General features: G+C 42.0%; 1 protein-coding gene across 3 annotated transcripts in view; it reads right to left on the bottom strand.

The window, feature by feature from the left end:
- The window catches only part of lmtkb (lemur tail kinase 1 b), a 79,218-nt gene that overhangs the window by 11,259 nt on the left and 42,188 nt on the right, over positions 1 to 25,771 (bottom strand). For 2 of the 3 annotated variants that reach the window (XM_087844949.1, XM_087844947.1), the window contains exons 2-6: positions 25,170 to 25,303; positions 15,171 to 15,312; positions 3,832 to 3,911; positions 3,048 to 3,166; positions 754 to 841 (exon numbers count right to left, since the gene is read on the bottom strand). In XM_087844949.1, coding sequence (XP_087701075.1) covers positions 754 to 841; positions 3,048 to 3,166; positions 3,832 to 3,911; positions 15,171 to 15,312; positions 25,170 to 25,214 — 474 coding nt within the window. In that variant the 5' untranslated portion in view covers positions 25,215 to 25,303. Of the gene's footprint in view, positions 1 to 753; positions 842 to 3,047; positions 3,167 to 3,831; positions 3,912 to 15,170; positions 15,313 to 19,181; positions 19,425 to 25,169; positions 25,304 to 25,771 lie in introns of those variants that run through there. The other variant, XM_087844948.1, reaches the window with a different exon arrangement.

The raw sequence follows: 25,771 nt of genomic DNA, 5'->3' as shown, positions 1-25,771 counted from the left end.
AATTTGTTGTCTTCACTTTTCTTTATGGAAATGGATAATTAGAGATTTTAGGGATGAGCTGAGAAATCCGGCCATCTGAGTGAAATAAGCTTCTCTTTTGGACTAAATATCATCTTCTTGGCAGTCTTCATTCTAGTTTGTCTTAAAGCTTTAGACTGTTTGGAGTCTTCCTAATAAATAACAAGTTTGATGCTAATAATTGCAAAGTTTCCTCTAAGTTAGATCTGAACGGGATGTTTTTGGTTTAGCTTTTGCTAACATTTCCACACTCGACCTCGTCTTATAAGAGGAACTACCCACCTGCACTTAGCCTACAGTGGGAATAAAAATAAAAGATAAAAAGTGGCAGGAGGCTCTTGTTTTTACTATTATTTACTATAAATATCTGTGTGTAATCTACTAAACCAATCACGGTGATGGATTCTGGGAAGTGGTTGGAGTGGCACGAGTGTAAATTGACTCACTTTAAGCTTGTCTGCCAAATACTTACAGCAGCTGCCAAGAAGGATTTTATTAGACAGTTAATATAACATTCTACAATGACAAATCACTAAAATGCTTTCAATCAGTTGAAGTACTACAGAATTTGGATTAAAGTCAACAGTCCAAAAAGTTATCAAGGACATTTTATTAAAATATTAAACCCTTTAAATTAAACTGGGATCGTCAAAATAAAATCTCCAGTTGAGATTTGGTATTGTATATTTTTGCAGAGTGTCTCTGCACACCTGTCTGATGGCTTTGAATACTCACCAATGGACAAAACTCCAGCACCAGCAGGTAGGGAGTGATCTCCGTGCACTGGGCCAGACACTGCAGCAGAGCAGGATGCTGGAGGGCGCTGGAGAGCAGAGCAGGATCAGCATGCACATATTATTTATCACCTTTAAGCACGAGTATATGTTTTAATATTACATGGGTATAAATACTTTTGGTGTTGAGATATGGCTGATATATTTGAGCATTCAAGAAAATATATGTACAGTATACTGTGTGTAACATATCCATAGTGACATTTAGGAAGTTAATAACTGAACAATAAAACAACAACAACACTAGACAACCTCGCTGAGACACCATCCATCTTAATAAGTACTGTTTTGTAGTAATATCATTTATTTTTCATTCTTCATACTCTGCTTTTATTTTTCTATTTAACCTTAAAGTACATTTAAAGTGTTTTTTCTTTTACTCTGATTCGATTTTAACCTTGATCTGCATTTTATTCTTGCACATGTACCAGGCGTTCATTTATTCTAACGTATTATTCTTATTATACTCTCTATGCACCGATCACCTTTAACAACTTTAATGCAATCCACCGAGAGGTCTGTCATTATTATACTTTTACAAGCTTGTATGTGTTACTGTTATTGCCGGTGAGAAGATTTTAACCCTTTAAGACCTGCTATAGAACCAAGTCCGCCAGAGCTTATATTATATGTTTACATGCTGTGGAGCCATTTTTGGGAGCATTTCAAGTTGATATACATCAATACAACCATTACAGCCCAGATTTTAATAATGTCTGCATTAAGTGCATAGTAATTACATAAATTGCAAAAAAAGTTCAATAAACTACAAAAAAATTGAAAATCCTTTTTGTTTTTTAAACATATATTTCTAGTTAGAGAAATTTAAGAGGCTTATCCCTCAAAACTGTAAATACAAAAAAGTTGCACAAAATAGTTTCCCACCACAGGAAATTTATTTTGAGTGTCCTCATAGTTTTATTTTTGAAATACACCAATTTTTATACACTGCAGGAAAAACGAAAATAAAAATTATAATGCAAATTTGCAAAAAAGCAGCATATGCATCAAAATAAACTATTTCCAGCAGTGCAATATGAGTCCTAAGCATCCCAGAAACCACACAGAAAGTCATAAAGTCAAAGATAACTTTTAAAAACACCAGTATAGGCTCATGAGGCCCTGACGGTAAAAAACTACATTTCCGCGAAAATGACGTCACTTCCGGTTTCGGGCAGGTCATGGTGGACATGCGAAAGTTCGCTCTGACGTCTATTCTAGTAGGAAGTGTTATGAACAGCTGATCGGATCGGCAAAGCGTGTTTCTGGAATATTATGTTTTTGTTGCTGCAAGTGCTTTTTATGCAGTTTTTGCAAAGCTATATGTGGAAGGAAACTGTGACCGAGGACAAGCTGATGGCATAAGATGTAAGTACAACTCCTCCGGTTTCATATGCAAAAAAAATTATTGCGCTAGCTTACGTGGTTGCAGAGCTACCGGGATTTAAAAATAGTTACACAAAACAGAGCGTGCCCGCTCCGACAGGTTTTAAAGGGTTAATCTATGTTAACGACAAAGGGGCAAAATAACAGCAACACGTTAGAATATAAACACCGTGACCTCCGTCTGATTTTTGTTTTCCACCAAAAATGGAAAAAGTATACGATTTTTAAAAGAAGAGTTTATGACAGAGTTATTGTATTGGCTTTACATTGCATTTGTATTCCTAAGGAAGTATAAAGTATAATTTGCCCAGATAATGCCTGAATCCCTCTGCAGGGATAAATAAAGGATTAATTATTAGGATGAATATTTATATATTACAGTATTTATTAAGTATATTTAAAGACATGCATTCTTAGTTTTAACTCAAATATTTGACTGATTGTGATTGGAAAACAAAAGCATGATGCTATACATGATGAAGCTGGCCTGTCAGTATTTTATAAGTTTATCTCAAACATAAAACATTTGCAGATGTCTGCCTCAAACACCCGGAAGGGTGACAAGAAAGAATTGAGAGAAACCAGGAGCAAACGACAAACAAAAATGGACTAAAACGTCAGGACAGAGGACACAAAAATGACAAAGACATGAGAGATGCTCAGGGGTGGCTCAGGTTTACCTGATCCAGCTTCAGTTAAGGAGACTTTATTAAAAAGTAGACTGGACATATGTAAGCGCTACTTCTGCCCTTTCAATCAGTACTTTTAGACTGTAGATTTTACATGTACTGCTTAAATTGTCCACGTAAGAATAAACTACAGACACATGTGAAGGAGGTAAAGGTGTACCGGTAAGGCTGTGCTTCTTCCAGGAAGTGCATCTGCTCCTGTACGCTGGCACTGGCTTTGAGTTCCTTGACCACCACTTGGGTGGTGTTCAGGCCTGCGTTCACCTCCCCCAGAAGAACCTGAAACAAGTAGAGACAGATGCATACAGGGGAAGGCACACAGACGGGTGGCCACGTTCACATAAGCAAACGCATTAAACGTGAAATGGGAGTACCATTACACAAAGACAGACAAAACGAGATGAAGCAGTCATGCGGGAGTTCAGCAGTGCAGATAATACGCACAAACAGATGGACATACCCAGTGATGGTGCACAAGGATGAGGAGGGTGGATGAATATTCACGAGTGAACAGTATGAATAAGAAAAGGAGGAGAAGCAGACAAAGAAGCAGAAGGGGGGAAACGAGAGAGAATGACAACAACATGTTATCTGGGTGTAAAAACATGTTAACACAGCAGAAGGTTTAGGCTGCAAGGAGGGCTATTACTTTGAAAATTTAGCAGCGTAAAATTTGTTCTCAAGGGCTACGTCTATCACTTTGGGAACAAGCTGACATCAAAGGCGAGAGGATCGGGCTGACACGCTCAGACGTTTCAGGTAACGCAGCGTGTCGGACATTTTTAACCGACTCCCGCTCCGAGCAGGAGCCGGGATCACAGCAAAGACTAACAGCCACGATGTGAGCCTCAACGATGCTGCGTTTCATCTACCCGGCAGGGAGCGACAGATTTGAAATTACCAGCAGGTTTTTATGAAGATTGAGGTTTCAGAAGTGGGCTTACCTTCCCGAACCAGCCATTCCCAATCTCTTTCAGGTAGAGAAGACTGTGGCGGCTGAGATCTGTCGATTTCAGGAGTTGGACTGAATAAGACAGAGAAAAAGAGAAAAGATGTGACAGATTAGTGAGTGTCAATCAAAAGCCTTTGAACTGAAGTCATGGTCACTCACAGCACTAAACATTTTGCACGTTTTTGTCCATTTTCTACAAATTTCTTTGCGTTATCGTCAACGATTTAAACTATTCAAACCGAGCTCGTTGAGGAAAAATGAAAGTACAAGTAATGAATTGCAGCTGTCCTTGTGGAAAGTTGGTGTCAGTGGTAACATTTAAGTTCTTTAATTTAAAAAACAAGATTGTCACGGATATGTAAAATGAATCCACCTGTAAAGTTTCAGTGGTCAAAAATGTGTAACTGGTCCCAGTCGCCCCCATTTCAACTGCACATGCATATTCCATGTGTGCAGTTTACATAATTTTAACACACTAAACATACTAAAACTAATCATCTTAATGTTATATGCATTTGTCAGCCAGTAAAGTAAAATCCACTAAACACAAATCATTTCCAAAAATACAATCTGTTCTTCTTCACTGGACAGTACACAGATATGTTGGATCAAAAGCACATTATCATTAGTATGTAATGCAATGTAAACATTTAATGTTCCATTATCACGCAACACAATCACGATGGCACTGATGGATTTCACCACTCAAACGGGGCTCGGACATAAGGAGTGCTTATCGACTACATGAAAATGGAGGGAAACCAAATGCCGAAAAAAGTTTAAGTGTTCATTAAACAATTATAAATAGTCAGCAGAAGAGTGCACGTCTTACACTTGAATGCCTTTTTAAAAAGGTTTTCAACTTAAAAAATATTAATATTTAATTAAAGTAGTATTTAAAAGCTTCTGAAAGACGTCTTACACCTGGAAGCACTCAATAAAATGTTCTTAATTTAAACATTTCTTAACATCTGCAAGTTCAAAAAAACATCTGCATTTGCTGGGGTTCCTGTTTTTTCTTTTTTTAATAGTTTAGCCCACTTTAATGCATTTTATTGTTTTATTAGTTCATCATAAGTTTATTAACTTCTCTAAAACGTCTATGAGAGAGCTCCTCTGAGCCTGGGACAATTTCCCAAAGAACAAAAGAAGATCTTTTATCTTATCACGATCACATTTCTTGATCTTTTTTTATTCTCTCTGCCTGTTTCATCATAATACAGATGAAATGGATTATTCTTTAATAATAAAAGATTTCCTGGTTTTACTACTTTCTATTATAATGACTGGACTTAAACCTGAAACATATACCAAAAGACTAATATGTACGACATGAAGAAATGATATGACGCAACGCACCAGATCCAGGTTGTTAAGGAGCCACTGAAGGGTCCATCCTCTGTTCAGTCGATTGCTGTTAACCGCCTCTAAAGCTAAACATCCGCACATGCCAGTGGATGCTGCCCATTGTTGCCCAGACAAAGCAAACTCTGCCCCTAAGTGTTATTCTCTACTGAGCCGTCCCTGTCACCGATCTGTGTGGCGGTCCTCCAGCTCGCCGGTGCATCGCTCTCAGCATCCCCTGATGACCCGCGTCCTTCCTGCTTGCCAAACATGCCCAACCGCCCCATCCTGTCCCAGCTCCACCGAATGAAACAGACTGAGGGTAGCATCCCCTCCTCTCTCCCCTCACCATCTATCTCTTTCTTTCACTCTGTGTCTCCCACGATGGAACTTGGATTCTGGGCGTAGAGGCAGACAGACAGATCTTTGTGGCGCTATCTTCCCCCCTCCAGACTGCGACACAGTCCAGTCACTGTGTGGAGGCCATATTGGGCACCCCTGTCCCCTTCCCCTGACTGGTCATTCCTTACACCCACGTACACTCTTGCTGGGCCGTAACAGAATAGCCACTATTGTCTTTTTGCTTAGGGCAGCATGGCACCAGTTAGGACCAGTCAGCAACACTGGAGCCATTATCTGTGAGCTCCATGACATAAGAATGAACTGAGCTTTGGTGATAACTGTGGCATGCAATGAGTTCCACCTACACCCTCATGTTTACCACAAATATTCATAATTCTGACGGAACAATGAGAGAAAAGAAACTCTTAAAGACTATATTAAGCATTTGTTAACTTTCATGTCTCTGGCACCACGTTTGGTTTGTGTGCACGCTGCAATGACATTTGTAAGGTATAGTGGGGTAGATGCATGCATATATCTATCTATCTATATCTATATATATCTATCTATATCTGTCTATATCTATATCTGTCTAGATCTATCTCTATATATAGATATCTATATAGATCTATATAGATATCTATATATATCTATATCTATATAGATCTATATAGATATCTATATATATCTATATCTATATATCTATATCTATCTATCTATATATATCTATATATATCTATATCTATATATCTATATATATATCTATATATCTATATCTATATATCTATATATATATATCTATATATCTATATATATATATATATATATATAGAGAGAGAGAGAGAGAGAGAGAGAGAGAGAGAGAGAGAGAGAGAGAGAGAGGAGTATATACAGTGGGGCAAAAAAGTATTTAGTCAGCCACCGATTGTGCAAGTTCCCCCACTTAAAATGATGACAGAGGTCAGTAATTTGCACCAGAGGTACACTTCAACTGTGAGAGACAGAATGTGAAAAAAAAATCCATGAATTCACATGGTAGGATCTGTAAAGAATTTATTCGTAAATCAGGGTGGAAAATAAGTATTTGGTCAATAACAAAAATACAACTCAATACTTTGTAACATAACCTTTGTTGGCAATAACAGAGGTCAAACGTTTACTATAGGTCTTTACCAGGTTTGCACACACAGTAGCTGGTATTTTGGCCCATTCCTCCATGCAGATCTTCTCAAGAGCAGTGATGTTTTGGGGCTGTCGCCGAGCAACACGGACTTTCAACTCCCGCCACAGATTTTCTATGGGGTTGAGGTCTGGAGACTGGCTAGGCCACTCCAGAACTTTCAAATGCTTCTTACGGAGCCACTCCTTTGTTGCCCGGGCGGTGTGTTTTGGATCATTGTCATGTTGGAAGACCCAGCCTCGTTTCGTCTTCAAAGTTCTCACTGATGGAAGGAGGTTTTGGCTCAAAATCTCACGATACTTGGCCCCATTCATTCTGTCCTTAACACGGATCAGTCGTCCTGTCCCCTTGGCAGAAAAACAGCCCCATAGCATGATGTTTCCACCCCCATGCTTCACAGTAGGTATGGTGTTCTTGGGATGCAACTCAGTATTCTTCTTCCTCCAAACACGACGAGTTGAGTTTATACCAAAAAGTTCTACTTTGGTTTCATCTGACCACATGACATTCTCCCAATCCTCTGCTGTATCATCCATGTGCTCTCTGGCAAACTTCAGACGGGCCTGGACATGCACTGGCTTCAGCAGCGGAACACGTCTGGCACTGCGGGATTTGATTCCCTGCCGTTGTAGTGTGTTACTGATGGTGACCTTTGTTACTTTGGTCCCAGCTCTCTGCAGGTCATTCACCAGGTCCCCCCGTGTGGTTCTGGGATCTTTGCTCACCGTTCTCATGATCATTTTGACCCCACGGGATGAGATCTTGCGTGGAGCCCCAGATCGAGGGAGATTATCAGTGGTCTTGTATGTCTTCCATTTTCTGATGATTGCTCCCACAGTTGATTTTTTCACACCAAGCTGCTTGCCTATTGTAGATTCACTCTTCCCAGTGTGGTGCAGGTCTACAATTCTTTTCCTGGTGTCCTTCGAAAGCTCTTTGGTCTTGGCCATGGCGGAGTTTGGAGTCTGACTGGTTGAGGCTGTGGACAGGTGTCTTTTATACAGATGATGAGGTCAAACAGGTGCCATTCATACAGGTAACGAGTGGGGGACAGAAAAGCTTCTTACAGAAGACATTACAGGTCTGTGAGAGCCAGGGATTTTCCTTGTTTGAGGTGACCAAATACTTATTTTCCACCCTGATTTACGAATAAATTCTTTACAAATCCTACCATGTGAATTCATGGATTTTTTTTTCACATTCTGTCTCTCACAGTTGAAGTGTACCTCTGGTGCAAATTACTGACCTCTGTCATCATTTTAAGTGGGGGAACTTGCACAATCGGTGGCTGACTAAATACTTTTTTGCCCCACTGTATACTGAATGAGGATGGATGTAAAATAATTTTTCCTTAACGTGTAAATGTTTACTCACTCACAACAATGCAAAAGAAGCTGTAGCAGCATATGTTTGGTTGTCTTTGTATTATTCTACTAATACTTTGAGATCTCTCTGTTCATGCATCCATGCATTCTTTATGAATTAATTTATTCCCAGGCCTTTCAGCCCCTAATTTAACCATCACGACTACATTTCTAACCCTAACCTAATTCTAATCTTAACCCTAAGCCTAAAAGTTGTACATTTCATGACATTTTAATCAGTCAATTGATCCAAAACTCTCACAAAGGTAGCCCTATGCATGTCAATGTAAGCATGATTGTGTTTGGTCCTGTGTCCAAACACAATCAGAATAAGAACAGAAAAATATTCTCACTGAGTGCTTGAAATGAAGAAACCTCCACATTACTGAGCTAAGTTCTGAGATCCTATTTATAAGTTAATTTCATTTGGCAGCACTGACCGGCCCTTTCTAAGATGCTGAGCATGTTGATAAGAATGCATCAGGCTCAAAAAGCCCAGCAGCCGGGAAGCCTTTAGCGAGATGCACGTTGGCAAAATCAATCATGGCCAAATGGAATTCCCATTATCCTCTAACAGTCCAGTGCATCATGGTTCACTCTCTGCAGGTACTGAGCTGTAGGGCTGTCCTTGGATAATCATTTAAAGCCAATTATGATGTTTAACCATCCTTTTTGTTTGGCTACAGATGACAGAGCAGCGAGACTGTTCTATAAGCATGAGATAAATAAGGATCATTTTGAGCTGTGAATCATGTGACTATGGCGAGGCCAGCGATAAAAGAAGCAGGAAATGAGTGGAACATGTCCCCTTTTTTTCTGCTTCAATTCCTCATTGTGTTTTTATGTGTGTGTGTAGTTGTTCTCATGTGTGATATGAGTGGGTGTGAGCTCCATTAGCCGTTACAGTGCAGCCTGCAGTGCACAACAGCTGCATCAGGGCGGGTCCTTGAAACTGGGCTCTGGTCTGAGCCAAGCTCTCGCAATACCGGTGTCTCATTAGGAACTCCAGTTATTCACACAGTCCAAGCACAGCCCCACAGCGCTGCAGAGGGACAGAAGAGATGGGAATATTGGCTGAAATCCTCCTGCGTCAGCCCTCAGGAGTAATCAGACATTAGAAATCTGAGACTCACACCAGCACGGTGTTGAAAGTAACGTCAGGAGCCCCTTCATTCACTTCCTCAGTCATTTTGTGGCAGTTGCTGCTCTTCCTTTGTAGTTTTTTCATGCTTTTTCTTTGTTTTTGTAATTAAGCGTTCTTCTTCTCTCTTTCTTTCTTCCTCTATTAATTTAAATATTTTATCCTCATGAAAAAGCCTTCTAAACTGCATTTGTAGGAAGACATACAGTTGAAGTAGAGACGTTAGAGTAAAATGAGACCTGCTCTTGATGAAATGGCAGCAAATAACTGAAAACTAAAATTATGAGAAACGTGAGAAACATGAAATGGAGCGAGATTTTTAAAAAAAATCCCCCAAATGATGTCACTGGGTGAGGCAGTCCTCAAGGTGCAGTAATCAATCCCTGACTGCCACTACAATACAAACCATATGGCTCCTATTATTTACAGAAGAAAAAACGCCTGCTTTAAAGGATCAGTTTCTGTAAGAGAATGTTTTCCAACGTGCACAACGTTGTATACAAATTAATTTGGTTTTAATTGCCAAAGTTTTGCTTTTGATGCCATGACACCAAATCTGCCTGTCTAGATCATAGACTGTATATAAAAGATGTTGGAAACTGTGATCAGGAACGTCTTTGACCAGGATCTACTTGACAAAAGAGCGACACTGCATGATCAGACCATAACAACTTGTCAATCGCACGGCTAACGGGGACCACAATTTACAAAAAGCACATCTTGTTGAACTCAGAAAACCTTGAAATGAGTGATTAACATAAAAACTCTTGAGGAAAGTGTTTGCTGAAGTCCTTTCCCGCACTTCAGGTTTCTACAGTCCAAGCGATAACCTCTGGGGGCTGAAAAAGTCTGCCAACAAAGAAGTGCCAAAAACTGCAGCTCCTTCAGTGGCTGTTTGAGTCACTCTCCACGGACTCCTGTGATAAAACGCATTACAGCATTTAAAAGCAGGTTTACAGCCTGGTAGTAAAACACAGTTTTGTCTGCAGACCCTTTCCTCCCCCATATCAACCGTGCTGTGGGTAAACAGCTTTCAGAACCTACCCCCTGGCATGCCAGCAAGGCCTACGTTTAGGTGTGTGACCACTTTGTGTAGCTGAGCGGAGGCAGTGAAGTGGAACAAAACCACAGGCGACACTACGCTGCCATCTATTTTTTTCTCTAAGTAAAAATTGACCTGACTTTTCAGACCCGGGTTGCATCCATCTGTCATTAAAGTTATATTGTGTCGGCATCATAAAGAATAAGAAGCAGAATTCTTTCTTATTAAAATAAAATTACCCTTCAGGGTTTGATTTTTTTATTCGACTACATTCAGACGTGAAACCGAGCAAACATTTACATTTCTGTGTATTCGTGCTTTGTTGCAGACCCGCGTTTGCGTGGGCTCGATCCACAAAGTCTCACCACACTCCAGCGCCACAAGTTTATCAGGCAGCATCAGCCCATTAACACACAACAAGGACCATTGTCACATACGAGCAACAAGGAGAAAGAAAGCATCAGAGTGAGAGGGGAGACTTCTCACTGGGGTTTTGTGCTCTTGCATGCCTCACATACCAGCAAACAGCAGTGTAGGCTGGCCGCCTGGACGTTATTATGCAACAGGCAGATGTTTGTGGGAGAGAGTGAAAGCTAAAGAGCACAGAGTTCGTTCTGTAGGGACCTGCAGCGAGGGATTGTGGGATAGGTGGAGATCCAGCTGACCGAGGCCAGCGTGAGGGTGGTGTTCACTCCAGGGACAAACGCTGACGAATGCCAGACACACTAGTCTCCTCCATCTTATGTTACTCTCACACCCTTGATATGCACTTGAATGTGTCAAGTTCTGGTACTTTTACTAAACTCCTGAAAGGTTTGCATCAGTTTGTAAATGACTGCACGCATGAATGACTAACCAGTGATTAAAAATTGTCACAAGTGAAATTAGGACTCTGGTTCATTTCACATCATGCCTTCCAACAGCAGAGAAAAATTAAATCACTTTAAAGTTGATCAGTGCATTTCTGAGATTTACTCTGTGAGAAAACAGCAAAGGAAAATGGGAGGAGCCTGTTTAACTTCTTCACCTTTTTCAGAGTCAGAATCAGAATCAGAAGACTTTATTTATCCCCAAGGGGCAATTAACAAACAACAAAGTGACTGAAAGGTGAATAAATAACTGTAAGTGACTAAAAGTGGATAAAGTGTTGGTAGTATAAGAAGAGTGTAGTTTATGTTTATGGGAAATGTTCTTATCGGCTGGAGTTAAAAAGCAGAGTGGCTGAGGAGACAAAGGTGGAGCTCCTCCTCCTCTCAGTCCTGCAGGAAATGCATCGGAGGCGTCGCCCAGAGGGGAGCCATTGAAATGTGGGGTGAAGAATGTGAGAGGGGTCGTTGATGATTTTGGCTGCCTGTCTAAGGGCTGAAAACCTGACGGGCAGGCCGATGATTTTAGAGCACGCTGATGCCGTGTGCTGCAGTCTGTTCCTGTATGAAGGCTGAGGGAGTGGAACCAGCAGCTGATGGAGAAGGTCATGGAAGGCGTAGTAAAAAGTCATCATGATGAGTGTGCAGACTCCAAAGGAGTTGAGTTTCCTAAGGAGGTATAGTTGTTGGTGGCACCTCCTGAGAATCTCTCTGTGTTGGCAGAGAATTTCAGGAGGTTGTCAAAGATGGTTCCCAGGTATTTGTGCTCCTCAGCTACCTCCACTGGCTTCCCGTGGATGGTGACTGAAGCAGCCAGATCCCTCTGCCTACTGGAGAAGGTCACCACCATCTCTTTGGTTTTGCTAACGTTCAGTTCAAGTTTGAGCTGTCACACCACTCTACAGACTTCTGCAGAGTGGGCCCGTGGTGCTGTGAGGGTCTGACAGCAGTGACAGGAGAACTGTGTCGTCAGGTGACAGTCGGGCTGTGTGGATCTGCAGTCATCGGTGTAGAGGATGAAGAGCAGGGAGGAGAGCACACAGCCCTGGGGGGAGCCAGTGGAGGTGGAACGGAGACCGGAGAGAGAGTCGTTGACCCGAACTTTCTGAGTCCTGTTGGTCAAAAAGTCCAATATCCACAGGCTGATCATCAGGTGAAATCGGGTGGAAAGTTTAGTGGCCAGAATATGAGGCTGCAGAGTGTTGAACGCTGATGAGAAACCAGCAAACAGAAGTCTGGCGGAGGAGTCAGGGAGCTCCAGATGTTTGTGGATGGAGTCCAAGATGAAGATTTTTGCGTCATCGACACCTCTGCGTGCACGGTAAGTAAACTGGAGTAGGTCCATCAGGGGGTCAGTTGCTCAATGTGCTGTTTTATGATCTTCTCCATGGCCTTCATCACCAGGGAGGTGAGGGCCACAGGACGAAGATCATTCAGAGACTTTGGGTTGTTTCTTTTGGGGATGAGGATGACTGGAGTGTTTCCACAGCTGGGGGACGGTGTGACTGTCGACTGAGTGTTGAAATAGAGTCCGAACACACTTCCTAGTTGCCCTGCAAAGGGCCTCAGAGCTCGACTGCTGATGTTGTCAGGGCCGGGTGAGCTCCTCTCCCTGGTCCTCCTGAGGGCTCTCACCACGTCCTCAGTCCTGAAGCTGAGTGCAGAGCTGCCAGGTTTGAGTGACATGTTGTCCGTCTCAAACCTGGTGTAGAAAGCGTTGAGGTCATCAGGGAGGGAGGAGGGGTTGCTGCCCTCCACCTGGATGTTTCTGGGGGTGGTGACCGCAGTATTCACAGAGGTTTTGAGGCCCTGCCAGGCTGAGTGGAGGTCCCCTGTGGTGAATTCTTTTTCAAGTGTGTTTTTATACTCCAGTTTAGCAGCTTTTATGGCCCTCTTGACCTCCCTCTTGACCTCCTTTTTGTCCAGTGCCGAGCCGGTGAAGAAAATCCTGAAAAAGGATTTTTTTTACACCTTTACAGATCCCTGTATGGTTTTTTAACCATCGGGAGTATACATGATAGTTCGACTGTCTCCCTGCTGTCACTCGCTGGTTTGCTGGCTCACATTTTGAAGCCTTTTTGGCCGTCATCACCGTGCATCTGACTGAACTAATAGTAGGCCCGCCCTAAATCATGGCCCGCTTTATTGTCCTTTTTGACAGTAATGGGGACCATGATTTAAAATGGTGGAGCTGAAACCATGAACTCATCAGGAAGGTGTTTAGCTGGGTTGTTTTCTTATTGACTTCTACACAGTCACACCTATTCTCCAACTGCCTCCTTACTGGCCACTAGAGAGAGTGTCCGAGTAAAGCCCCTCTGCTCTGACTTCACTTCAGTTTAATTCAAAGTTCCTGCCCGTGTCTGTGTTTGGAGTACTCGTGCTTCCTTGGAAAATATGACGTTACTGTTTGTTTACTGGAAGAACTGAAAGGCATCTCTAAAAGCTGAAGAACTCCACTCCACTGGGACCTTTTTTGTGTTTTTATATATATATATATATATATATATTTTTTTTGTTTTTTATAGCTGGTGGTATAAAAGAAGAGCCCAGAATAAATGGGGTCATATGGAGCCCAAAATATAACATTGATAGGTAAACAAATTCTTTTTTCCCAGCAATATTCAATATATTTTATTCAATATGATGAGATGGGTTGAAAGTGAGAGGGGGCTTGAGAATAGAAATGAGCACAACTTCTAATGTGCAGGGAGAAGAGCGTGGTTAATGACCGGTTTTATTACCTGATCAAACTTGTTTTGATTCAGTCAGCACTTTAAATAGAACACCTATGAGCAGAAAATAAAGTCTTCATAGGAACAATTTTAAATAGCAAATCATATCTGCTCAACTCTGTGGGCATTTTTAAATCACCCAACCGCCTACATTTAGTATATTTATCCACTAATGCAGCACCAACAGGGCATGTGGTCATGTGATCTAAGGCGTGTGACTGTCTCTGTATGTTTGGTACTCAAACTGGAACGCTGTAAATTTGAGGTGACGTTTCAAGTTTTTTCTCAAACATCCACTATGGTGGACACTTAAAAGTAAACATATAAGCGAAAAATAAAAATACACTTTAAAAAGTGTATATTAAGAAAAAATATTACATGACAGTGACGATAAACTGCTTAATTTTAATTTTGCTAAAAAAAATAACCTTTATTTGTAGAGGTAGTTCACTCTGAAATACATACCACAGATAAAATGTGACAACTGTAAACTGGATTCAAACATAGAAAACAAAGGAAGTTAACATACAGTGTTAACTTTAAAAACTCCTCGTCCTCGTTACATCCCGTGGAAACAAAATTTAAAAGTAAAAAATCCAAAAGGTCAAGTAACAAAACTGTTCTTTAAACTGCAAGTGTTGCTGGAGCTTTGATCTGCACAGAGGGATTTGTAGGAAAAGACGTTCCTCTTTGTATTAGTAATGCCATGGCACCACACGCCACATCCACCCTTTTGATTTGAGGCATGAAGTAAGCAGCAGCAGAGAAATTAGTTGTAGCAGCGTCCTGATTGCAGTCGCCTTCAACCACAACAGCCAGCTGCTGATGCACAAACAGAGGCGTCTGTTCTGAACTGTGCTTCTTAATGTTTGTTGGAGTTATTGCTTGGAAACGAGTGTGTTGTAATGAAAAAACACAGCTGAGTAATCAGCATGCAAACAAACATTAACATGTTTTATTTCAGTTCAGAAATGGAATCAACGCTAGATTTACTAAAAGTAAAATAAAGATAAAAATTGATCTTTTTTGAATCCAGAGAAGTTATTTTAACTATTTAGCTTAATTTACCTCCGTTATCGAGCATTAAACATGCTGTAGTTTAAAGATGGCAGTCTGTTTTTACATCCTAGGACATATACAGCCCACTTTGACCAACCAGACTGAAATATTTTCCAATTTTCCAATCCCATCCAGTCGGATGGAGTCTTTGCCAGGCCGATTCTGGCTCCCTGGTCTTATGTTTGATACCCTTGCATTAGGTGAATTGCAGGGAAATTTTGGTCCAGCCGATTGGCTGCTAAACTGAACTGAACTCACCTGATCGAGCTGGTTGCTTGGCGACCGGCAGGGACACCTCAGTGAGCGGCAGGATGTAGACGTCAGGACTACCCTGGGAGGCCGGCGAGGCCAAGGTGGACATGTCTGCATGGTACTCCTCCCCGTCCACATTCTTGAATTCCTGCAACACGCCGGCAAACATGCACAAAAGGTCAAAGGTCAAGCTAATGAAGAGTCTGCTCCCACATGAAAACAATTAAAATTCAAATCTGTAAAACAGTGTGGAGTAAAATTTCAATAATTATGTAACTTAAAACTTAAACAGCATTTAATTTGAGAGTTCAGTCAGCTCCTTAAAATGCAACTCGCACATTAGAAGTGAAAATTCTCCAGAGACTTCCCCCGTTTTGTAATTTGAGGCAAATATTCATGATGGAAACTTGCTGTGTGTTAATGCATGTTAAATCAAAGCAAACCAATGAAAACACTGCAGCTTTTGGCCCTGTGCATTTATATTACAGTGATGTCAGTGTTTTCTCAACTTCATTATTCAACCTGAGTTCAATTAACCACCATTTTTATAACATTATGGGAACCTACTGAAACGACCTCACACCTGTACCCATCAGACCGTGTGTTGTCAAACTATTATTACAGCCCATGAGTGCAACAAGAAACATTACCGTTGTAGTCGTCGCAGCAGACTGAACCTTAATCTGAACCAACACAGCTGCTGTCAAGAAATGACGCAGCATCACCTCACTAATGATTCATGATTTAAACTTTTCAGTCATTATCAGCCCATTCCTTGTGCCTAACCATTTCAGGAAGAATGTTGGTGTCATGGTCCCCGTGCCTGCCCGGCTGGCCCTGTGTGGCTACATGTGTGTTGCTTTTGTCTCTCTCTCTACTTGCTGCCTGGGCGGAGCTCATTGTGGGCTCCCGCCCCTGGCCTTCACCACCTGCGAGCAATCACCTGTGGCTCCTCACCTTGGCTGTATCCCAATTCAGGGTCTGCAGCCTTAAAGTACGCAGCCTCAACGGTCCTCAAGGGCCGCGTACTTAAAGACCGCTAAGGCCGGAAGTGCGAGGCTTGTGAAATGGGACGGTCTAGCCTCCGTTGCGCTGCCCAGGTTGCCTAGCAACCATGATACTAACAGCTGGAAATGTTTCATACAGCTTTGTTTGACAGAAATGAAGGAGAAAATCTTTTGTTCATTTGTTTGTTTGTTTCTACATGAGCTTTGATCATTCTCTGATTAAGCTCAGCTATTGAACGGCGTATATTTTAAAGTAAAGGCTTTAAAACCAAGTTAGTACAAACGTCACTAATGTCACATGACTTTGCCGACATGTGGCCAACAGGAATGTTTTAATGTTCTTCGTTATTAAACATTTGCACATAAATAAGTGACATAATATTCAGTACTTAGTTTACTAAGTTACTCTTCGGGCGCCCCTCATCCGCCGTTTTTTTTTCTTTTATCCACACCCACCGCTGTGCATTCTGGGATATGTTGGGCCACGAAGTCTACACCGCCACATCCTTGAAATTCAGGGAAATGAAGGACGCATTTGAGGGCCGCATTTCGAGCAGCCTTTGAACTGGGACAGCCTTCGTCGCGTCGCTGTGACGTAATCGGCCTTAAAATGCGGCCTTTAAGGCTGCAGACCCTGAATTGGGATACAGCCCTTGTTTGCTCTCGCTACTTAAGGCAGTGACTGAGAGCACCTCGCCGCTGGACTATTGATTAACGCTCGTCAGTGCTGCTTTAGCCTAAGCCAGTTTTGAGCTCTCTTCGTGAACGTTTTCCGTGTTGATCTCTGTATACAGATTCTTCGTGCTCGGTTTGGAAGTTTGGACACCGAAGCCTGTTCGTGAGTGCCGCAGTGAGAGTGGCGTGTGTGAGGAAAGGACCTTTCCAAGTGCATTGTTCTGTTCGTGTGGAGCGGAGCAAGAGAAGACACTTTTCCCGATTCTTCCCTGTACCCCTGGGAACCTTGGCCTCCTTCTCCTTCATATAAAGCTCAAAACTTTCGCACCTTTAACTTTGCAGCTTTACACTACAAACTCTTCCATGCTGGATTGCATCATACAGTTCAATCAGGCTGCTGTAGGCCTGTGAGAGGGGAGGGGCCAGGGCGACCCTCAGTTATCATCACTGATCCTCAACAACAGAAAACAGAGATTTTTGTTGTTTTTGTTTGCACTAACCCTGATTATTGTGGCACTGATGTATGGTTATGTAGAAAGTTGATGATATTTTGGCACAAGCGCTGACGCAGAGCTGAGATAAACTGAAACAAGCTGTCCTGGCTCGGTTCTGCGTTTCTGTGAGCTGTTTGTAAAACTGTTGGAGAGTCGCGGTGTAAACAAAGCCAGTCTGGAATGTCCAGAGATTATTAGCTCTAAGATTACATGTATCTCAATCCTCTTCTGAGATAAGCTTGATGACTTACGCGTTTTGGAAACATGCAGAGGACAGACTGGAGACGAGAGCTTCGCTGTCTGACTTTCACTCCACAAAAAAAATGGTTTTGTTTAAATTGAATTTTCATGCAAAATTGACAGCGAACATATTTATTAAACACTAAGGCACAAAGGGGGGCTTTTAACGTGATTTACTATCAATTTAGCCAATCCCTCTGCTTCACAGGCCCTAAACAGCAGCAGGCAGAGTGATCAATGCATCTGTGAGTGGATTAGGGAGGTTGGTGTCACACCCACATGGTTAAACATCAAATTGAACTTGAAAGAAGCTGAAAACAAGAGATGAGTAAGGTAACTTGTTTTAAATTGTTAACAAAGAAAAACTGTGCCCACGTTTGTAAAAATGTTGTATGAATAAACATAGTGAAGAATCTATGATACAAACTATACTAAAAATCAACTTGCGCTCTAAACCACTATTGAGAAATGTGAAGAATAAATGCTGTACTACAAACTAAAGATGCAAGATTCAGCATTCAACCAAAGATAGAAAAAAAGAGCTTCTTTCTCTGTCAGGGCTGAACAATTTTGCACAACAGCTGCAAAGCTGAATTTCATGAAACTCGGTGGAGAGGCGTGGCATCGTCAAAGGAAAAAGCCATTACATTCTGGAGCAGATTCACATTTTTTAAATATTAGCTCACTTTGGCTGTTGATATTCTTTTGAATGTTGCATAAAGAAGGTCACAGGTCTTGTTTCTAAACATTCAATTCAAAAAAATGCATTTAGGAGCTGGTGAAAGCCTCTGCTGAACGTAGTCACACATCGATGAAGCAATGAACGAGGAGGGGAGGGAGCTGGTCTCACACACACACACACACACACACACACCGGATGTCAGAATAAAATCTCTCAGATGGGAGCTGGAAAGCAGCAGTGTCCCATCACTGGAAAAAACTGACCTTCTGCGGCCCTCTGCAACACCCACACAAACACATGCTCACATAAACACCTCCATCTCACGCCTCATCCTGTCTGTCCCCCAAGAAAGTGGGCGCACACACACACACACACACACACACACACACACACACACACACACACACACTAGTGCACGCTGCACCCCCCTCTTCAGATCCAAATCTTCACACGGCCCTGCTCGCCCTCCCATTCAACATGTGGTTTCACTCTCCGCACTGTCACTGCAGACTTGCGCACACACATACAACAGCATTTACACAACACCATAAGCATCCCATTCTGTGAGTTCTGCAGTCAAAGTTTAATCTATGGCTGCAAAACGTGTACTTTTCATTATTGTGCACAAATGTCCTGCAATGAGTCCAAAACCTAAAGGTTCTGCAATCGTATGAAACAGATAAAAGCAGCACACGATTTCCATCATGCTTTATAGAAATGTCATCTTTGCTTGACTCATGAAAATATCAAAACTACTAAAAGGGGAAAAATCTTAACAAATGCATTTGTTGTTAAGATAAAGAAAACCTCTCAACATCTTTGGATTTCCTTTGCAAAATGTCTGTTTCCAATATTTACTTTAAAGTTTCCTTCTTAGTAACAATAAATCAATTCTCTACAACATCATCTGCAAGCTTACCTCTCCCCAAAATCTGCAGGTGAAGATGACATCCCAAATGCCCTCAAAATTGGGTTACAGCATCTCAACCTCTTTTTTTCCCCCTTACATACACACTGAGTGCCCCCCCGCCCCACTTCACGGCTCCCATTGGTCGAGGGCAGCAGGATGATGGCAGTGGCAGGAAGAGCGGCTGCAGCAAAAGGCTTCATCGCGCTGCACTGAGAGTTTCACTGTTGCTCCACAGAGAAGAAGGAAGACAAAGGTTTGCAGCTTGACCACTGAGTGTCCCTGGGATTACTGGGGATGGGGGGAGAACCAGAAAGGGGGGGGGGGACACAGAGGAAGAGGGAGGAGCAGTATCTCCCAGTTCACAAGTGGGACTGAACTTATGGTTATCTCATGAGGGGAGAGGGGAGAAACTGAGCCCCCAGAAAAATGTGTGAGAGAAAAAAATACAAGTGAGAGGAGGAGGAGGGATGAAGGGTGAGGGAGTAGAGGTGGGGGGATGGGGGGGTATTCACATACTATATGTGTGACATCACTCGCTCTCTTCCTTTCTCTACTCAAAGCCAGAGAACATCTGCGGGGCAGTCCCCTCTCCACAAAACCAAGAAAAGAAAACAGCCAGATGTTTTTTTATTAACACAACGCTTGTAAGGACATTTGTTTCACTGCTTTTCTCTCTGCCTTTTAACCTTTGACCTCACTGACCTTAGTCTACACTTAGAGTTGACTAGCTCTATAACTTATTTAGGTTTCTAAAAATCCCCTTGCTGTGGATCATGTTCCATGTGTATGTGTGAAACTTGTCTAAACAAAAACGCTCGTTAGATTAACTGGTTTGATGACGTTGGCTGTGGATGTGAAGCAGATCGAGGGGTTAAAGGGCGCTGAGGTATTGAAGCTGTACATTAAGAATAGAAAAGCAGAGGAACTATTCATGGTCGAGTGACCTTAAGCTGTATAACTGAGACTTTCACTATGAAAGCTGTTTGAGTCGAACACTGCTGCTGTTTTAATAGACTGGTATGCAGCAAATTAAGATATTTAGGAAGCAGGTTTACTGTTATTATTATTACATTATTATTGCTTCTTTTTGTGGCTCAGTTTAGATTTTGCTTCATACTCGTCTCATACAGCTTTATTGACAGGAATCAAATTATCTGTACTGGGTAACATGTGTCCTTTTTTAATTAGATGAGATGATAACAAACAGCTTAAGCACTCTCACCTCCCCGCTACTGTCTGTAAAACACACAGACCTTTTCGCTCTCCCCCCCTCCTCGAAGTGTTTTTTCCTATCTCTAAAAATCCCCCTTCCTTCTGGGAGAAGCTGTGTCTAATTCCAGATGGGGCCCCGAGGCCGGATGCACTGCAGGCTCATGGGTATGCCCTTCCTCACGCCCTTGCGCCCTCTCACTTCCCTCTCTTCCCACTCCTCTCGACAGGTTTTTGAAGTGGGTGGTCCAACCAGCCAAAGACAAAAACCAGACATGAGGCACATCATATATATTCACTTGCTGCAGCAAGAGTACTGACAGGGACTAGAAAGAGAGAGCAGATTTCTCCTGTTTTGGCTTCCTGTTAAATCCAGAATTGAATTCAAAATCCTGCTCCTCACATACAAGGTCTTAAATAATCAGGCCCCATCTTATCTTAATGACCTTGTAGTACCATATCACCCTATTAGAGCACTTCGCTCTCGCTCTGCAGGCCTACTTGTTGTTCCTAGAGTATTTAAAAGTAGAATGGGAGGGAGAGCCTTCAGTTTTCAGGCCCCTCTTCTGTGGAACCAGCTTCCAGTTTGGATTCAGGAGACAGACACTATCTCTACTTTTAAGATTAGGCTTAAAACTTTCCTTTTTGCTAAAGCATATAGTTAGGGCTGGACCAGGTGACCCTGAATCCTCCCTTAGTTATGCTGCAATAGATGTAGGCTGCCGGGGATTCCCATGATGCATTGAGTTTTTCCTTTCCAGTCACCTTTCTCACTCACTATGTATTAACAGACCTCTCTGTATTGAATCGTATCTGTTATTAATCTCTGTCTCTCTTCCACAGCATGTCTTTATCCTGTTTTTCTTCTCTCACCCCAACCGGTCACAGCAGATGGCCCCGCCCCTCCCTGAGCCTGGTTCTGCTGGAGGTTTCTTCCTGTTAAAAGGGAGTTTTCCCTTCCCACTGTCGCCAAAGTGCTGCTCATAGGGGGTCATATGATTGTTGGGCTTTTCTCTGTATCTATGAAGCGCCTTGAGGCGACATTTGTTGTGATTTGGCGCTATATAAATAAAATTGAATTGAATTGAACTAGGAATCAGTTTTTGTAACATACAGCCTGACAACCCATCATGCATTTAGTGCTGAAGAAAGAACAGGATGTTATGTAATATGACAAAGAAACATTCCTGATCCAGAGTGGGAGGAAGTGGTGAAAAAAAGGAGATGAGAAGAGAGAGAGGATGGAGATGTACCTAAAGGCGAACATGTCTCATTATTAAAACAATCTCACATGTCCCTGCCTCTGTGAGGAAAGGTTATCTGGCAGGCCTAATCACACTCATTCAACAGCTTCACAGTAGCATAAATGATTCTGCAATTTCCTCTAAAGCGCCTTGAATTATGTTAATTCCTTACATAATGATGCAACATAAATTAATAAAGTAAAGAATTAATCATTAATATGGAGCACAGCAGAGGCTTGCTGTGGGAGACCAAAGAGAACGTCGTATTAACAAAGCAAAGAAATTAATTTTTTTTTTTTTTAAATATTTGTTTTTTTGCACCCACATTTTGAAAAAGGTGCAAATAGGATATTTTGGAAGTGTTAGTTAATGCTAACATGCTCAACCTGGACTGCGAACATGCTATTAGGTGAAAGGAAATGATTACCAAGTAATTTTTAGCCAATGAGAAGTCGCCATGTCTTCACTAATCATGGTGATGTCAATGTAATGCTACAGTCACAGTAGAGAAAACAGGGTCCAGTCTGTTTAATGTGCTTGGTAAAAATTGCAAATCTGTTTCCATTTATTGTAAATCTGACTTATATCAACAGAAATTTAAATTAACTGCTTACATTCAGAGTCCAGCCAGAACCTGGACCAGTGTTGGTCAAGTTACTTGAAAAAGTAATCGGTAACTAATTACTGATTACTTCCCCCAAAAAGTAATCCCATTACTTTACTGATTACTTATTTTCAAAAGTAATTAATTACTTAGTTACTTAGTTACTTTTTAAAAACACGATTTACAACCTGAATAGGTGATAAAGCGATAGATCTTTCAGCCCAATTCTACTTTTTCTGCATAATCATCATACAAAATGTGATCAAATGGAAAAGTCTCTTTTTAAAACTTGTTTTATTAGTTTTAATCTTTTAATCCGCGAGTTTCTCTGTGAGTTTCCCATTACGTCGTAGCTACTCGGTGCTTGCTCGGAAGTTTAGGGGTTTTTTCGCTGTAAAAAGAAGTTTTCTTCCCACGCACAACGGACACTAATGTTTTTGTCACTTTTTATGGAATCAAACTCAAAGTAAGGTCAGTACTTCCACGCTTTAAACGCTGCACGCTCATACTCTCTCTGCACTCGATATATGATCCATTGTTGATCTGCACACAGCTGTTGTCACGAACATCGCACTCGCTTACGTCACTGTCATGAGACATTCTCGCAAAAAAATCATGGTTTTAGTAACGCAGTAACGCAGCGTTCCTACGGGAAAGTAACGGTAATCTAATTACCGTTTTTGCAATAGTAATCCCTTACTTTACTCGTTACTTGAAAAAAGTAATCAGATTACAGTAACGCGTCTGACCTGGACTGGACTCCAGGTAGGTGATGTAGGACAGCAAGTTAACTAAAACATTACATACTTTCTTGGCAACCTTGCTTTCATATAGGAACCAGTATAAAACCAGTTGCCAACTAGTTGAGCCGAGTCTTCTGTTGCAAAGAGATGTATTGCAGACAAGTTGCCCTTGTTGGCAACGACTGCCTCAGATTGATCGCTCCATGTTTGGCAATCTATGTGTTCATAAACTGGATGACATTATTTGCAAATCATGTCATCATGTCTGAGAGTGACTGCACTCAGGCCGAGTTGACTGTTTGTAGACAGGCTGCCTCTCACCAGGTGACCTGTGACCCTTACAATCAAAAGAGGTGGAGGGTCTTGCCTGCTTCACTTCTGGGAGAACAGCTGTTCTCTGCCACTAGTTGCAGTCATAGAAAGTGAAACAATTTCTGAGTTGATGTTCATTGTTTTAAACGATCATGTGTAGCTATTGCTACTTTTAAGATTAGGCTTAAAACTTTCCTTTTTGCTAAAGCATATAGTTAGGGCTGGACCAGGTGACCCTGAATCCTCCCTTAGTTATGCTGCAATAGATGTAGGCTGCCGGGGGATTCCCATGATGCATTGAGTTTTTCCCTTCCAGTCACCTTTCTCACTCACTATGTATTAACAGACCTCTCTGCATTGAATCATATCTGTTATTAACCTCTGTCTCTCTTCCACAGCATGTCTTTATCCGGTCTTCCTTCTCTCACCCCAACCGGTCGCAGCAGATGGCCCCGCCCCTCCCTGAGCCTGGTTCTGCCGGAGGTTTCTTCCTGTTAAAAGGGAGTTTTTCCTTCCCATTGTCGCCAAAGTGCTGCTCATAGGGGGTCATATGATTGTTGGGCTTTTCTCTGTATCTATGAAGCGCCTTGAGGCGACATTTGTTGTGATTTGGCGCTATATAAATAAAATTGAATTGAATTGAATTGAAAATTGAAATTGAATTGAACTTAGCAGAACAGTCATGATCAAGAATCATCATCTGCCTCCACCTGACCCCATCCCAGCATCCTTCTGTGTTGCACCAACCCTCCGTCATCTGCATCTACTGTACAAACCTCCTCTGTGTTCTCTTTTCCTCCTGCCTGGTAGCTTCATCTTCAGCATCCTGTCTAATCTATCCACTATCCCTCCACGACACATGTCCAATCCATTTCAGCCTTGCCTCGGTCCAAACTCATGGACTACACATAAGAGGTGGTGAGAATGACGATGAATGCAGGTACTCTGCTGGCTACCTTTGGACCCTGATTGCATGGATTTTAATGTGGCATGAACCAACCACTAAGCATTGCTGCTGACCAAGTAGATTATCCCTTCTCCCCCATTTCAAATAGGAAGTGAACTCCCTGATGAGTCGTGGCAGAGCACTGCTGGTTGGCTGTTAGGTGAGATGTTTTAAGCCATGTCCAGCTGGGAGGAGACAGTGGGCAGATCCGAGAGTTTAACTTAGTTTCAAACAGTTTCCATTGTGGATTTTGTTATTTTCCATTTAATTTCCTATTAAATGTTTAAGTCTATCTTACAGTTTTCAGTTAAATAACAACCTCCCTCTGTTTCTTGTTATTTTCTTGCTGGTGAGACTGTGCAGAGGAAAAATACCGAGATGAAGGCACCTGCTACGACCTGTGAGTGCACATACTGCAGGTTTCCATTCAAACCCTGATTGTAAACAACCACACTCGTTTACAGCACAGCTGCAAAAGGAAACTCAGCTCACAATAAAACAGAATAACTGCAGACAAGGGCACATATTCAAGTATTTTTGCACACACCATCTTCCTTGTTCCTTGTCCTATTTTCTCGGGTGCCATGACCCATTTCAGCGTTTTGCTCAGAAACGGGGTCTAACATCAGCTGCAGGCCTCCGACCACTCCACAGACACGGACAACACCACCTCTGTGCGCTATTTATCCTTCTTTCCATCAACATGAGTATAAGTGGGTGAAGACAGTATGTGCCGATAATGGTCATCTAATAACAAACTGTGAGGAATGTTCTGCTTTTAGGCCATTTGCAGTAACACTTATGTGCAGGGAAAGCAAGCATGCACATCTCTATGCAAGAGTCCATAAACTCGTGCGTTAATTTATGCGCAAATGTGTGATTTGACTCTATGCCTCAGACGTAATCATATTGCACATGGAAGCAGATGGAGAGGCGCACCTTGAAGCCAATCTTGCCCTTCTTGCAGCAGAGGCAGGCCAGCATGAGGAAGACGAAGGTGAAGAGACCCGAGAACGAGATGGCCACCACAGCCAGGGAGGATGACCAGGACAGTTCACTCAGTGGAGCGCCATCTGCAGGACACAGAGTGACAGAACGAGAGCGTTAGCAGTGGGATGAGATTCATGTGATCAAATTGCACATTAAAGCATCTTATTAAGGCACCAAAGCAGCAATGACATTAAGGCCTTTTCATTGCATTTCTTTCTTATGATATCTCATATTTTCAAATGCTTGATTCATTGCCTAAAGTCGTGTTTTTGATGGAAATTAAATTCTCGGAAACATTATAGTCTTCTAGCAGTTACCCAGAACCACATTACACCTCTGCACAGTACAACGCCGAAATGAAAGGTTGTGGTTGCTTTTTTATTACATTTGTTATATACGATACAGACATTTGATGGTGATTTGAAAGAAGAAATGACACTGGCTAACTTTAATTTGTTGTAACCAAATAAAAAGGATGTTTTTGTATAATAAGATTCAGGCGGATGAGTCGAAGCGTTATTATTTTGCTTTACTGCAGTGCCCTAGAAACA

The sequence above is a fragment of the Neolamprologus brichardi genome, chromosome 8 (assembly GCF_056152115.1).
Source record: "Neolamprologus brichardi isolate AB-2024 chromosome 8, ASM5615211v1, whole genome shotgun sequence".
NCBI classification, from domain to species: domain Eukaryota; kingdom Metazoa; phylum Chordata; class Actinopteri; order Cichliformes; family Cichlidae; genus Neolamprologus; species Neolamprologus brichardi.
This window is presented reverse-complemented; position numbering and strand designations above follow the sequence as displayed.